Below are 17709 nucleotides of genomic sequence, written 5' to 3'. Positions count from 1 at the left end.
TGTTCAAAATGCCATTGAAGCACGCGAACGGTTTTAGCTCTTCGTATGTGTGTAATGAAGCTGTACATACACGCTTTATTATGTGAATGTGTGAGTTATAACACTCACACATCGACTGCTGGGTGGGACACCCCTCGAAATTATTGTCCTCGGTGCTACTCGCGTTTTGGGTAGCGTTACCGTTCAACAATTTGTGTTCACATACCGACCTCAATAGTATACGTAAGAACCTACGTTGTGCCCTTAGCAACCTATTTGACGACTTCAAAGTAATTTTAATATTTATTTTCATTAGGTTGCATCCTTGAAAAGTTTAAAAGAAAAACTACGACCAATAATTTTAATTATATATTTTTAAGTAACGGTGAACATATTTATATGAAGTATCTATAGTATATTTAATGCCGATGGTGTACCTGCACTCTGCATCATGCAAAAGGAAAGAAACAACACGACTGCAAAAAGCAACACGAATACATCGGTATTCGTCTATAAAAATATTATAAACGGTAACGCTACCCCATTCCGCCCTTTGAAAAGGCATGTGTGCAACTAGTAAACGTAAGTACCCCTGTTGATCCCCCCGCCGGCCCAGGTGCGCCCGCGCGGCACGCGCCATTCCCGCCGCGGCCGGCGCCCTGACGCCATCTAAACCTACTGCCTGCTGCATCCCTTACCCGCAACCATTCCGAAGGATACTCGGAATGTGACTCACCCATCATGAGTTCAATCGGTGTCGTAGTCTTCCGCAACTCGCCACTTGGCAAAGCCCAAGTTCTCCAGGAGTCCGTCAGCAACGCCGTCAATATAAACAATAACACCAGCCACGGTGTCAGAAGAGAAATCATTATAGTGAGAAAGAAACAGAAGATCCAGTCTCCGCCGACTGTGTCAGTGACTTCTTTAGTGCGTGCTTCTGATCCTTCCGTTGCAAGTGTACCGGCGAAAAGACCGCGAGTTCGTGAAAATGTTCCTGAAGATATAGCTCGTTCGCCGACACCGCTTGCGGTGGCACGGCGTAACGCCCGTGAACGGAACAGAGTGAGGCAAGTCAACGATGGCTTTGCCGCTCTCCGTAGACACATACCCGAGGAAGTGGCTGCGGAGTTTGAAAACGTCAACTCAAACAGAGGACCGAACAAGAAGCTGAGTAAAGTAGAAACATTGCGTATGGCTGTAGAATATATAAGAAACTTAGAGAGTCTCCTTAATATAGGCCATGCTGACAAAGAAAACGCATCGTGTATGTCAATGGAATCTTTCCCCTCGCCGGCGTCTTCATCGCCACGTGATAACAGTCAAGAAAGAAGTTATTTCGCCCTCAACTCCCCCGCTCTTGATGATGATGGTCTTGAGGAAGATGAATTAGACGGCACTCTGCAGCAGTTACCTCAGCACCAGTATATAGAATTACCAGCTACCGAAAACTTTCAGTTAGTTTCTACTCCGCATTTGTATGAAGAAGAGGACGGGGTCGGACAACCTTTAACTCCGTCATCTGATTTAATAGCTCAAGAAGATGTCAACCCACACCTACTTGACGGACATTTTCCATTTCCAAACTCGGCTGAGCAATTCACAGTGATCCCGGAACAAAACTATTGTAGCGAACCCAATGTGCCATTGAACGATAGTGATTTCGAGGTAAAATATGCGGAGTCTGTCCAACATCACATGCATAGAAGTTTGGGTGACGAAACAGACCTGCCTCTCGAAGCAATTAATCCCGATCTGATTATGACACATGAGCAGTATAAGTTCAAAGAAGAGTCATTTTTGGAAAATACACCGTACAGTGATGTGGAGCTGAAAAAAGAACTTCCGGACATTCACGTGACGCCTGAAGACAGGGAGCAATTTGAGGAGACTTTGAAATGGTGGCAGGAGAAGACAAGACAAGCACGACCAAACAATAAGAATTGACTAGCAAAGTGGTGTAGCTCAGTGAGTTGATAGTAGAGTAATAGATATTTATATCATGATGTATGTATATGAAGTAATGGATAACATACAGCTGTCGGTGCCAAAGTCGCTGCCGGCGCAAGGTGCGCGGTAACGGTCAGTTAGTTTAATGAAGCCAGCACACGTCTGCGTTTCTTTATCTTTATGTTAGTTTTAATAGCCAAGAAAAAACATTTGCTCAAGTTAGTTAAACAAAGAGTTGACACGTGTTGAATCGATAACCAACTTTCATATCCGATTAGTATAAGTGCTAGACTAAATGTACCTATGCTTTTATACTTGTAGATAACATATTGGCAAAGTTGTTTATCAAGCTTAATATATTATGTATGTAGCTTAATATATTTATATAAATTCCTACATTTCCATCTTCCAAACACACTTTAATACTATGTTGGTACTCGAAAAAACAAACGTTTTTACTGTGACTTAGCATTATACGTCTATTCTGTGAACATCATACAATAAATAGACTTTAAAACTTTCTACTTCTTAACATGTGTTCGATGGAAGCTTTTTTAAATTGTACCCAAATTGAAAAGACGGCCGAAAAGTTTCTGACCCCATTTGTATTACATTATTTTTACTGAATAATTTTCAACTAAATCGGTTCGGCGGTTTAAGCGTGAAGAGGTAACAGACAGACAGACACACTTTCCCATTTATAAAATTAGTATGGATTTCCCATGCAAACTTCCACTCCCCTTTTTACCCCCTTAAAGGATGATTTCTGGGATAAAAACTACGCAATGTCCTTCCCCGGGACTCAAACTATCTCTATACCAAATTTCAACTAAATCGGTTCAGCGGTTTAAGCGTGAAGAGGTAACAGACAGACATACACACTCACATTTATAATATTAAGTATGGATTGCCATCTACTCGTATTTAATGTCATTTTACGGAACTATTTCAAGATCGCCGTTTCAAATGATAAAAACCTATTATATTTTAGATTAACCTTTAATTGTATCTGTAAATATTGTTTACAAGGGCACCTAATCATAATACAAATTGTTATTACACTTATTTTAGTGCCTTCGAGATAATAATGTGATGTTAGTCGTAACTATAAAATAAATAAATCCTTTTTAATCTTTATCTAATTATTATTTCAATGCTCGATTTGTTACCTATTTTAATATGTCCATATTTTATTAAGCCAATAGAGTCCCATTCTTTCAAGTCTCACCCCATTACTGGCAGCATCCCTTATGCTAATTCAGGCATTTTTCTACATTAAATGACCCACTTTGGCGCTTTGGCGTTGGATGAATGCCGCAAGGTCTGGTTGTACAAGTTTAACTTGAAGATATAATTATTCGACTTAAACTTACATAGTAACATTAATAATACTTTGATTAATGGGTACTATCCTTTAATTTTATTCATATATGCATTTTATATACCTATTCCTACTTGACATTTGTCGAAATCTACTGATTCCTAGTAGGTACTTCATTAAAATATTAAACTCATTGTGTTTAAGTGATTACTTGATTAGCCCTTTTTTTATTCCTGAGACCCAGAAGCAGTTGCATTGATTTTGAATTTGGAAAATAAATTGTGGAATATGTACAAAAATGTGTACCGGAGGTCTTAGGATAAATTTCTTGATTATAAATATCGTGTTGGAAACCATGACTCTTAGCCAGCCCCGAGAAGTAACGATTGCTTTATATTAAACTTTGGTTAGTAGACTTGAGTCCCGGTTAAGTTCGTGTTTGTCCGGGCCGAGGACCGTTAACGGTAAGCCGATAGCGCCATTGTGATTGTAATGCGCCGCCGTTACCCCAAAAAACTTCGTGTGAGATTCGAATTCGGGATGCACGTAGGGTTCCTTGCCTAATGAAGAAAGGTTACTCGACAATACATTTAACTGGTCCTAGTTCAGGTAAGTTCGAAAATTATAAACTCACAGTAGCTATATTTTCAAATGCACATTCAATTAATTCAATTTTGGTTATTTATTTCGAATCTGAGTTCATTTTTTAGTTGTTATTTAGGTACCTAAGGGACATACAAATCATACAATTATAACATTTATAATTAATATTAAAACATAGAAACAAGCAAACCTAAACCGGCGAGCGTGTATGAAGCATGTTAAGAAAGTGAAGGAAGCGAAAGAGGTATGTCAGGATGGTAGCAAGTGGAAATCCGTGGTCTCTGCCTACCCCTCCGGGAAATAGACATGATTATATGTATGTATGTAGAAACAACAAAAGGTACTTAGTACTTTGAATGATTTTGCTACCTACTTATTAAAGAATCTTATACTTATCACTTCCCAATATATTGGGACTATGAAGATAAGATATTAACGACAGTAGTACGAGTAGTAATATCAGCAAGTTTTCGCTTAGTGTACATTTTTAGCAGTTGAATTTATAATTATTTTGCATTCATAAATAAATGGTGTTTTACAGATAAGGAACCTTAAACCTATCTACATAAAAAAAAAAAAAACAAAGTAAAACTTCCAAGCGGTATAATTATGAATTCGGGTTAACTTTCATTTGTTTGATTTTATATTGTTACTGTGTAGGGTACAAATATACATAATACATATGGATGCATATTCAAAATTTTACACAGAAATTACTTTAGAATGTAACCAGAAATTATATTGTAATTTAAAATGTATTGTACTGAATTGTATAGGTACAATAATGAGCCCTACGTTAAACTTCGATACTACCCAATATAATTGTCAATATAGATTTCCAAATTCCTTAAACAAACATTAAATTTTGCGCCATCATTATTTAATAATAATAAACAGTTATCAAAGTATCATATCTTCGACAACGTAAACCCTTGTCAGATTGTAAAATAGCGGAATACAAGACGTTTTTCTTGTAGGGCTGCGAATGTTTATTTATAATAGGAACGCAAACAATTTCATAGTTTTCAAACAAGACCATAGCGGTTATTTCTTGCTTCGTTCCGCACGCTCCTTGTTTCCGGGATCAAGAATGTTAATTTCTTCAAATTTTTTCTATCGAAATATCGCCATATTTTACGGAGTAAACGCCCTACACGCTATTTTGGCTTCCATTTAAATATTTTCCGGTTCATTCGTCAGGGGCTGTTTTAGGTGATTATAGATTTTGATACACGTGTGAGCGCACGATTGGGATAAAATTTCAACATAACATGCATTTATGGCTGGGACTGCTGGGAGCTAGCTGTCCCCGTTTACCCGCGCTAGGCTGCCGGGGCCAAGGCAGTAAATCGTAGAAATGGGAGCGTAATCAGTCAATAATTTATATTCGCTTAAAAATTAACAAACAATACGATTAATCTCTAGATGATGATAGTTTTAGTATTATACCAAAGACATTATGTAAAATATTATCAGAGTTCTCGTTCATTATTCCAGCGAACTTTCTTTTGATCACAGTAAAAGTAATCAATCATGTTTCTGAAACTCATGAACCGTCCAATTAATTCTGAACTTGTACATAGTACAAAGTAGGTACGATTTTGGTTCCTATTTTTTCTTATACATATTAGAATAAATATTTTGTTATACTTTTTCCGAACTTCATAAATGCTGTTCACTTTTTCGTTGCTAATGGATAGTAAGTGTCACTCAGTAGCAAGTGGTTATTATCCTTCGAAATTACAACAAGTGTCCTCTCCAGTCTCCTTATCTTTAAGTTTTAGGCATACTGCTGCTGCTTTTACTATCGCTCGGCGATAATTTGGTAAGTACAGCACTTTATGATATCATTTTGCAATGTAAATCAATTTAGTCCTTGGATTGAGCTTTTATATTTTTCTTAACATTTTCATTGGTGTATGCCTATTTACAACTTGCAACCTTTAGTAGAACAATAGTTTGTTTCGAAATTATAATATGATGTCAACTGCTGTCTTTAAAATGATTGATATGTATAGGTAAACCTGTGCTAAACTTTACAGCTTTCTATAATATGTAAGAACAATGGTCACTTACTATCAGGTGATCCGTCTGCTCGTTTGCCTCCTATATGAGGAATGTTATGAAAGTGAAGGAAGCGAAAGAGGTATGTCAGGATCGTAGCAAGTGGAAATCCGTGGTCTCTGCCTACCCCTCCGGGAAATAGGCGTGATTATATGTATGTATGTATGTATGTATGTATCATAAAAAAAGCCACGGACGGCCTTAAATACCTTGTGGACTACATAATCCTTAAATGGTTAATTTAATTAAGTACCTATCGATATGTTTGCATTGATGAAGATGCCAGGGATTTTGTCATTTATATTTGAATTTCAATATAAATTTTAATACATGAGATGCGTGGGAAAAGACTCACTTTAGCATGACAAAGATTCCCGATACTATGAGGAAGAGCTCCTGATCGGACCGAAAAAGTCCGTTACGGCACGATACGGCTTTTGTTGACTTGTGTACGGCGGCTAAATACCCTTGATACTTGATGCGAGCGTACGTTCGTTTTCTTAGTACGCTTAGCTTAAGTGACGTTATTCATGGCATGCGACTTTCGGCATGATTTTATTATGTTAGTTGGTAATGTTTATATTGATAGGGTCAACTTCATTAAAATATTTATTCCATATATGTTGGTCGTATAATGGTCAGCATGTTTCGACCATAATCTTCATCCAGAGTTTCCACTTGTAAATGTCATTAAGAGCCCGCGCCCACAGAGAGCGGTCTGGAGTTTCGCGTTCTGCGTTCAGAGTTCTGCGCTCTATGCAATGTAGGTAGCTCCCAACTATAACGCACACAGGAGGCGTTCAGACCGCTTTCGGTTGACATAGAAAAAAATATTGAGCTGGTGAGAGAATGGCGTATTTAGGTGTCCTTGCCTACCTACCACATATGAGATAACACCCTTGTAACTCAGCCCTAATTAACTAGCAGCGCCATCTATCGCGCCACTCAAGTACTAATGTCGCCCAGTTGCTAGCGCTCGGCTGCTTTCTCGTCAGAACGCTTTTGTAACTCAGCCGAGCAATACGTTTACAAAGCAAGTTTAAAAAGACCGAGAAATTTCAAATCGTTCAAATTCACCTTGTTCTTCTCGCGTTGTATTTATTGGGTTAACTCAGTGCTTTCTTTTTTTTTTTAGATGCCTCGAGATGCCTTTGTTTTCGGAAGATGAACTATTTAACGACAAGTTAGACCTACGATAGCATAAACAGAAATGAAACGCAAAATTTTGGACGCCACTCTGTTTGCTTCGTAAATTAAGCGGTCAGCTGTTAGCAGAACGCGGAACTCCAGACCGCTTTCTGTGTGCGCGGGCTCTTAAGTGAATCCCATAGATGACGAATGTCGTAATTGATCGACACATATCAATAAGAAAAATACGATCAAAGTTACATGTGTTAATCTTTTTAAATGTGTTATGTCAACCCGGATAAATGCGTCACTTGGTGTAAATGCGTCTTTTGAAGATATCTCCGGAACTATTATAGCTGTCTACAATAAAAGTTCGGTGACTATACTTCGAACATAGAAGGTGGCAATAGTTCTAAAATGTTCCATTTAGAATATCATTAATACACGCATTTACACCAAGTAACTCATTTACCCCGGTACTAACTAAGTTTTTCTCCGAAAACTATCATTATCACAACACAAACTATCGTAATAACATAGACTAAAGTTAAATGGTGGGAAAACAAGTTAATACATAAGGTTTAAATACATAACACCTTACAAAACAAATTTATAAAATCATGACTCTATCTCTCTCGGTCCAGCTGTACATAACATATCACAGGTGTTTATTTCAATAACAAAATAAAAAATCCAAATTATTTTATATTACAATTTTAGTACGTTTAGAAATAGACGGCTTCTTTTGCCACCAGTAAACAAGTATGAAGAAGTTTTATTCCACAAACAAAAGCAAGGTAAAGTCAAAGAAGCTACCCTATTGTTGTATAATATTTATTCTTGCGTGGATCTCGTCGGTCTTTCAGCGAGGTCGCTCCTTTGTCCAGGGTTCATGGGAACGGGCAAAAACCGCGTTGCCTTTAGGGAACAGCGAACAAAACTGAATAAGCACTTTTTCATCGTATCGCTCGCATAAAACGTACGAACCACGTGTTCGAAGATTAAAATTTTTGTTTATAATCTCCACGTCTCATGCAAAGCCTTTGGCTGTTGGTTTAGGGTCCTGAGATTTGATGACATTAAATAAATGTGACAAACAAATGTTTTTAGGCCTAAAATTATCGTAAGTGTGCGTATAGGTGCCAGTAAAATTTTAAAAATTTAAAATACGCGAAATGTAATTTGAATGTAACGAAATAAACAAAACTAACTAATACTAAATAAAAATAAGGTAGTAACGAACATCTGCAAAACAACTGGAGAAGTGTTTTTAGACTTCTCTACATCCGACACAGATTGCTCGAGATAGTAGACAGTGAAATTGCACCGAATCTCGACGAAGTCTGCTTCCACCATACGGCAGGCGAGCAGGCCATCTGGCCGCGCCAGATTCTCTACAGAACATACACATAAATCAAAACGGGCTAAATAACACAGCAAAAGTTGAAAAGTCACGGCGACATATGCCTACATTTGAAAGTAAATTAATTACGAAACGAATTAGTGCAGTAACGCCAACATGAGTCGTTATATAGTATCGTTACATTTCACATGTGTTGCAGTGTAGGTAGGCACAGTACACATGGGCTGATCAACATTATATTATAACACTTATTAACTGTTATTAACACCATAATTTAAATTACAAACTTATTTTTTTTATTAATAACATAATTTATTAATTATAAATAAATGATGCAATTAATATATCTAATTATCTTTGTAGTTCAAGCTAATAGGCACACTGGGTTATCAATTGCGTTATCAATTACTCTGCTGCAGGGTCTAATAAAATCCAAATTATGTCATATGCAGCATGAAGCAACATTAGTTTATTTCTCAATCATACCCGCTAATTTTAATTAGACATGTGTAGAACTAAGTAAGAAATAATTTAGTAGGATTTGTGCCCGCAGCATCTTGCCAGTCATGATAATGGAAACTGGTGATTTTTGCTTGGCCACTTTATATAACTTATGTTTTCATTGCTCGCGTGTGTAATTTTGCGAACTCTATTTCGTAGAGCAGCTGGTTGTACACAGTCGAATGTACTAAGTAAGTACAATCAGCTATAGAAATAGTACAAACCTTGTAGGATACATGGGATCTGTACAGTGTACAATCAAGTTTAAAGATATCGATGCAAAATAAAAAAGTGTATATTATACACAAACTTATATACTCCATAATAAAGTTGTCTGTCTTGAAACTCCTGAATAGATACAATATTTTGATATTATCCATTGAATGTAAATTAAAAACCGGCCAAGTGCGAGTCGGACTCGCATTCTAAGGGAAGGGAGGGACATTACACAATTTAAACAATGTATTTTTTATGTGAAACGTGAGTGAAATGAAATGTCTTTAAAAAACCCGTAGGGGTCGGATCAAAAACTAAGTAATTAAGTCCGACTCACGCTTGACTGCAATTTCTAATAGGTTTTCCTGTAATCTATAGGTAAAGATCTATTTTGTGTATTTTTTTTCAAAATTTTAGACCCAGTAGTTTCGGAGATAAAGGGGGGGAATGGTCATTTTTTGCCTATTTTCTTGAATAACTTCTAAATTGTTTATCCTAAAATTATAAAAAATATACATTTGAGATTCACAATAAGCTCTTTCACTGAATAACACGATATAGTTTGAAAAACTATATTTTTTAATTTTCTCATTTACCCCCCAAAAGTGGCCCCCATGTTTAAAATTCATTTGTTTACGTTACATGTCCGTCTTTGGGTCACAAACTTACATATGTGTACCAAATTTCAACTTTATTGGTCCAGTAGTTTCGGAGAAAATAGGCTGTGACAGACGGACAGACAGACAGACAGTGTTCCTATAAGGGTTCCGTTTTTTCCTTTTGAGGTACGGAACCCTAAAAAGCGACCAACAAACACCGTGTTTTTTCCATGTTGAAAAAATGGTGACGACCACTTAAAATAATATGAACGCCATAAGAATTAACACATTAAACACTGGGTAACATCTTGCTCATTTATACAAATTAATTAATGCTTTGTTTTACTTATGACAAATTCTGTGCTTTAGTATTTAATAATGACTAGTACAATGCACACACTAGAACTAGGTACTGATGAATAAGAGCCAACAATGATTCATCATTAGGACAATAACGTGAGTGATAGAAGGCGACTAGGTCAAATTTAGAAATGCTATTTAATTAGGGCGGTTCTCTGAGCCAGAAGGCGAAAAATCTCCTTATATGATCATATTTTTCTCAGAGACGTTGATATTCGTAGACGTGGAAAAATATATGTAGTTCTTGATTATATTATCATTAATTTATAAGCTTCCGATACACGAATTATAACACTTCGCTCGATACAATTAATTCCCAAAGTAACCTCTAACTAGGACTTTTAATCCAACTTTAAGTTACTCGGTTATTTATTATGTGACACACTATAAACAAAAAAAAAGAAGAAAAAACAATCTTAATTTAAATAGTAATTTGAGCGCTTTCGAATTTCGATATTGTAAGGCAACGTTTTTAAAATAAATAAATTTCGACAAAATTCTATCAAAATTGGCACTTGGCGCGCATGGTCTTTCCCGTTCTTTCTTGCGAAATATGACAGTTATAGCGGCAAACGGATGGAACGGCCTTAAAATATTAAATAATATTAGTATTTAATATCTTTCCCATCACGGAACAATGGTGTTCCGGACCTTTGGAAGGCGTGCGCGGACCCGAAGCCAACACTTAGAGGCCCTTTTGACACTTTAATGAAATTTAAGGGGTACTTACATCGAGCGGAAGCTGCCCTTGCCCTTGTCATGGGACGCACGCAGAGGCAGCACCCGCCAGGGTGTAGGAACTTGAGAGTTGATGGAATCTTAAATGAACTAGGTTATTGGGTGAAAGCCATGTTTTTTTTTGGATTTTACACTAGTTAGTCAAGAACACACCCCCGAAACAGGCCGAAAGCCGTCCCGGGTTCTCAACAACCGATCACCTACACACGCTAAATCAGATCATAGAAAATTGCTAAGAAAACAAATAAGCCCTGTATGTATGGCCTTTGTAGACTATACAAATAAGGCTTTCGACAGCATTACCCACGATTCCAGCATATTTACAGCACTTCGCCATCAAGAAATCGAGTCCACATATATAGATCTACTCCATTTACAACCACAGTACCGCTAATATAAAACTGCAATGCTCCGGTCAGTCGTTCAAAATCGAAAGCTCTTCACAAGCACCCTTGAACAGGTATTAGAAGCTTGGTTGTCCCCTGGGAAAACAAGAGCATTGTCATCGACGACCGAAGACTAACAAATCGATGCTTCGCCGATGACATTGTACTGTTTTCCTCATCAGCCTGAGAACTCCAAGTAATGCTTCAAGACCTAAACTCAGCAAGCCTGCAAGTTGGTCTTACAATGAACAGGAGGACGAAGACGGAATTTTGAATTACATTACAAAATATTTTATACGACTTGCAATATAAATAAATGTACTGCAGAGATAATCGAGAGCAAGTTTCCAACTTGTCAGGCAGCCGGTGCCAAACCCCTCATGCATGCAAGCCTGCAAGACCCAATTATAAAACCAAAATAGAATAGTTGCGGGAAGTGTGTCATATGGCGTATTGCCTTACGCGGTAAAATAACACTCTTAAATCTAGCAAATGCCTTTTAAACGTGCATGTGTACATCGCTGTTAAAAAAATGTAAATTTATTAAATGAACATCTATAAAAGCACATTAGTATAGTATTTTTGTAAAAATGTGAGGAAGTTTAGTACATTTTGCGGTAGTATTGTCAATTGTCAAAATAAATGCACAGTTGCGTATGCAATTAACCTTTCATATGTGTATCATGAGTTGTTAAAAATATATGCAAAACCTTCATAAAACATACCATAAAGTTGCTCTGATTATTAAAACAAACAAGGAAAGAGGATTACTTCGAGTGAGATGACTCAAATGTTATCCACACACTTGCATGATGTTCATATTATGCTCCAATTCCATATATCTTTATGATTAGATAATATCAACAATACTAGTTATCGCCCAGTATGTTTCAGCAATAAGTACGATATTTGTTCAATTAAGAACCTAGATTAAATACTTTCATTGAGTAGTTACATTATTTCTTTAGATCAGATCAAGATAGCTGACAAAAGGCGAGAAAATGTATTTCTACCATAATTAAACCTAGAAGCTAATAGAGGAACCATTCGTGTTTGTAAACACTTAAATTGTAAAACATATATTATTGAAAATATTTAAGGTGTTTTTGGGAGTCAATTAACAAAGGTAATGTGATGAATTTAATTCAATCGTTACATTTATAAATTACATTTAAATTAACTAAAAAGTAAACTAAACTAAAACTAAGTCACAACAATACGAGTAGGTACATAATAATAAATAACCCTAAAATTAACTATAAACTAAATTAAAACTAAACTAAAAAAAAGACACAACTAAGAACCTAGTCAAACCACTCGTCCCGCGCCCTTCCAGGCGCCGCGTTGCCACGCTGTATCGCGACAGACAGCCTCTGCATCAGGAATGACCCGGAACGAGGATCATGACCTCTCTCCCTCAAACGCTGCCCCAATTCGCCCAAGAAAATTTTGGCCTCGGTACACCAACACCCAGACGTCTCCACTGCTAAAGGGACAAAAATATAATTATCTAGTCAGCAGCGCCGAGTACTTGTCGCGCAAATAATATCATTACTAAATCATGTGCAAATACTATTTGTTTAAAATAATCTGCGAGATCTAAAGATACAAAATGCCTGTGTCAGACCAAAAAAAAACTATCACAAGCTTTTGAAAATTACTGCACTATAGGTATGTACTCGTAATAATGAATAACAAATAATGAATAAATAATTGAGTTATTTTATTAGTTTCATCCCCCCTAACTTAAAGCCGGATGCATACCATAATGTTTGAGCATATGCCAGTTCCGCAGATCGCGTCCAATTCAACCCTGCTTCCTCCAGGCCTCCAGCCAAACGTAGCGTATAGATTAATTATTCAAAAACCTATGAATATAAACGAATTTGAATGTACATTGAAAAATTGAATTATTATGTCCTTTCTCCTTATGTAATCAAGTCTTGCAAGTTAAATTTTTCAGTGTTAAATTCACACACAAGCTCACTATTCGCAAATAGATATATCAAAATACTGCGGAAATCTATACTCCATAAACATCGCAAATAAAAGACCAGTTATCAATCAAGCTTTTATTATATTTAAACGATTAGCACCAACCAGTGTCACCAGTATTGAAGATTTAACCCTTAAATGCATAATGATGTATATATGCATCGTATATTTGATGGTCCGTGGCTCAATATGCAGCTATCCAAAATCACATTTATTACTTTTATACAGCATGACACATCTATTTCAATTTATTAAAAATTTATACAAAAAATCATGCATTTAAGGGTTAAGCTCTTTCTGGAAAAAAGGCATAAACTATTGTCGTCACGTCGTAAATCATGGGCACTTAATTTGGTACCTTAACCCACTTTTATTACTTTAACTTCTCATGGCACGTTGAGTGAAGATATGCACTTATGTAGGTAGGTCTTAACTTTACACTGAACTTATGTAGTTCTTTAATCTTGATGCAATATATTTTTGTGTAGTCTTGAATGGAAACGCCAAAATTGACAGCAAATTGACAAATGTAGGTGAGCCCAGCGGTCTGAACACAGTTGCATGTTTATCGCCTGTCACCATGACTGTCACGTTCTAACAAGTATGTAAGTGCGAAAGTAACAGGCATAGTGACAGATGATAACACTGCAACCATGCTGCCACCGCAGGGTGACGAAATTAACAAACCGTATAAATATGACCAATCCCGTACTACAACTCCGTCATCCTGTACTACAGCTTTAGCGATTATCTAAATCAGTAACCACTCGTAGGTATTTGTTAGGTATTACCCAGCAGATGGGTTTGTCCGCATTGACCTTACCTATTTATCAATTACTCGTATGAAACATGAAATTGCTGACATAACATATTTTTATTTACTTCCAGAATGGTATCTACTCAGATGCTGACTATTAAAATGTAATACTTACATACTTAAAAGCAGCGAAGAGAAAAAAAATATTGTAAAATAGTAGTTTTATTTTACCCCTCAACAAATTAAAAACTGAAAGTAATATCAACCCCTAAGGATAAGAATTCCAAAAAAGGCTTAGTTATTCGCTTTCTATCATTGATAGGCGACTCCCACTGGGGCGCGCTCGAAGCGATCTAGTCAAGTTTTTTTTACCTTTTTCATTTCTAATTGGGAGCACGTGCAGTGTTTCCGTTCAGCCACGTGGCGCAAGCGCATTCAAATATTAAAATATTCGTTCCGCTGGTTCCTGGCCACTGCGCACTGTCAATTGATATCATATACCTAAACACAAGAGGGTAAAACGCGGGTTGTCAGGAAAATAAAGGCAATCTGAATTTTTTATCATTATTGTCTACGGGCCTCCGTCAACGTCTGTTATACTAATAAATCTAATGATAATGGGTAATCAAGATCTATGTGAGGCCGACGTGACATTGTTCTGTAATTGATTTGTCCCATATACTCGTACCTTATAATGTAATTGTGGTTTCACAACATTTGAAGTTCGTTTTAATTTTGTATAGACATTGCCCGTTAAAATACAATAAGTTATGTACTTAGATACTACAATGTAAATTACCTTAGTTTTATACTGACGTATTTTTATTTTGTCAATGTAATCGTAAACGGTTGAATGCATAAATATTGTCATTTCTTTTCGTACGGTATTTGTAAAGCCGGAGCGGTATCTACACCAAGGAATTGTGTGCCACTTCGTACAAGTACGGCTGTCACCAGTTTGACACTGACATATTCGCTATCGTCAGCGTAACTTACTTTCTATGCGGCTCGCTCATACTGGCATACTATTGCGAGCGAGATATATAGAAAGTTAGTTACGCAGACGTCAGCGAATATGTAAGTTTGACACTGCTAAGGCATTAGGCACTCGGGGTGGCAGGCAGTCTTTCACATTGATTGTCACTATTGTCAGTATTGTCACTAAAACAAGGTACCTATTTTACACATAGGCAGATACTCACACTTTGAAGTTAAAGTCAATGAAAGTAGGAAATGAAAGCAGGGAAATTGCAAGTAGTACCCGTACCATGAGTCACTGACAGTGGCAAAACTGACATATACGCTAACGTCTACGTAATTTACTTTCTGTACATCTCGCTCTCACTAATATACGTGTACGAGCGAGATGCATAGAAAGTAAGTGGTAGGCACATAGTTATAAAGTCGTTTATTAATAATAATAATGCACATCTCGAACTCTCACGTGTCATTAGACATGCATTTATGACTAAATCTCTGAGATGTGTACTATGTAAGTATTTACTTAGTCGCAACTTTGTTCTTATCTTTCACCAATGTCATTGCCCGTTTGGATAATTATTATGTTGGCTAAATTTGTTAGTTACCGACGTTAAGTTCTGATAGTGATAAGGTACTGTAATTATTAATAGGTATAAACCTATTAATAATTCCTAAATTTCATATGTTTAATCAAAAATCCACGACACTGTCTCAAGCTGCCTGCAAGTTCCGGAAAAATTAATACAGCAGTCAAAACAACTTAGTACATAGGTATACCTGTCCTATAGTTTATTGACCGAGCGTTAGTGAAGGTCTACGTTTCAGCTTGGGAAAAGATGCTTCTGTATGTCCGGATGCTCTTCTTTACAGGTCACAATTCTCAACCGATTCTCATGAAATTTGCCAGTCTTTAGTAATACAGAGCATGGAAAAAAACGAGAATCAGAGCTAAAACCGGTCCATTCCAATAGTATTACCTTCATTTACCTACTTGTGAATATTTTACGTCCTCTTTGACTGAGCAATTTTCTGGAAGTAGGTACATTAAGGAAGGAGAAGTTACTCTGATTGATTGAGTTTATGTTTTCTATCGAGCCCTTAAAGTGCCTATGTCACATTGAAGCATTCATTAATAACATCCGCACACTTTACTCCGTAAACACTCACCGAGGCCACTCCAAAAATAGCCGAATCCACTCTCCAGATGTTATCCTGGTGGCTTTTTGTCGTGCGCCGACAAAAACTCGTCGCGTACCACGAACGTGGGAATCGGTGCATGGCCCAGATGGTTGTGGGACGAGACGTCCACGTGTCACAACTCACAACACTTGCGAGGTTTCCGGGCTGTACCGACCTGAGCAGTCTGTGCTGGGACTCAAAGTGGTGAAACCACTATGCATAGTGTATCCACTTAACCGACTCAAGGTATGAAAATATAGCTACCTACCTTTTTGGTATTACGTAAACAACTGTTATCACTCATCAACATAAATGTACCACAAAAATATTAATACAGTCATCCACATAAATTTTTAATGATTCTATTTTAAATTGATTTTACTTCCCTTACAAATATAAACGTGTTGTTTTTTTTAATCGTAGATTTGGTTTATTTTTATTTTGCATCCGTGCCAACAGTTATTTTTACTGGTCTTGCTAATTTTCCCGTTTGACCTTGTTTAACTTTAGTGTTAATTGGACCACCAACATTATCTAAGCTTTTTAGGGTTCCGTACCCAAAGGGTAAAAACGGGACCCTATTACTAAGACTCCACTGTCCGTCTGTCTGTCACCAGGCTGTATCTCATAAACCGTGATAGCTAGACAGTTGAAATTTTCACAGATGATGTATTTTTCTTGCCACTATAACAACAAATACTAATAAGTACGGAACCCTCGGTGGGCGAGTCCGACTCGCACTTGTCCGGTTTTTTTTGGCTACACTTACCTGCTTACTACGTAGGAATCGTTAAAGCCATGATTTACAATAGAGGTAATACAGACTTAATGTTAATAGAATAAGGAGTTTCTTTGTATAAGATCTTCTTAGAGCTTCTTATACATAGGTACCTTCTTATCGCATGGTAATGAAATGAGTATCATAATTATCATAAATAATAAATACGTAAGTACGTATCGGATTAAACTAAAGATCACAATAAATGTGTACAAAATATTTATTTAAAATGCATATAATTTATATTTTAAAACGCTGTTTAAAATGTCATATATCTATATATTACAAACTAAGTGATTTCGAGCAAGCCTTTCGTTACTTACAAAAAAAGTCACATTTAAGTATGTCGAAATAATGCTTGTACTATTTGTTTTAGGTTTTGGGAGCTACGACAACAGGATATTTTTAAACCTACATAATATAACTTCAGATGTACGATTATACATTATAAGTAGGTAATATGTAGCACTTACATGAAAAATGCATGTCGGAATAGGCCAAGCAATAAGAAGGTATAGAGGGAAATGCTTGGAACACAATTTTTGACTCCGTAACTTTGTTTGGACTAGTTAGGTGAACATATCAAAAGGTTTTTCACTTATATCTTGGAAAGTTTGCGTCTTAGCGTCATGACTACTTAGACAATCCGAAAGCTGATTATGTTTGCTACAAGTTTATTTTTGTCAAGTTTTTTGGTATCTTGAATAGTTTTCGGGATATCCTCTCTTGAAAGTTTATTTGGGGCTCTCAATTTTATCTTGACTTCTACATTACACACCGTTCCGAATTAAAAATATATAAACTTTAAACAAAT

General features: G+C 36.6%; 1 protein-coding gene across 1 annotated transcript; it reads left to right on the top strand.

Annotated features, from left to right (window-relative positions):
- The first annotated feature begins 499 nt into the window (after positions 1 to 499).
- LOC134741869 (achaete-scute complex protein T4-like) lies at positions 500 to 2215 on the top strand. Its single transcript, XM_063674762.1, has one exon. The coding sequence runs from the start codon at positions 721 to 723 to the stop codon at positions 1921 to 1923; it is 1203 nt and encodes a 400-aa protein (XP_063530832.1). The 5' UTR covers positions 500 to 720; the 3' UTR covers positions 1924 to 2215.
- Positions 2216 to 17709: the final 15494 nt, after the last annotated feature.

The sequence above is a fragment of the Cydia strobilella genome, chromosome 5, assembly GCF_947568885.1.
Source record: "Cydia strobilella chromosome 5, ilCydStro3.1, whole genome shotgun sequence".
Lineage (NCBI taxonomy): Eukaryota > Metazoa > Arthropoda > Insecta > Lepidoptera > Tortricidae > Cydia > Cydia strobilella.
This window is presented reverse-complemented; position numbering and strand designations above follow the sequence as displayed.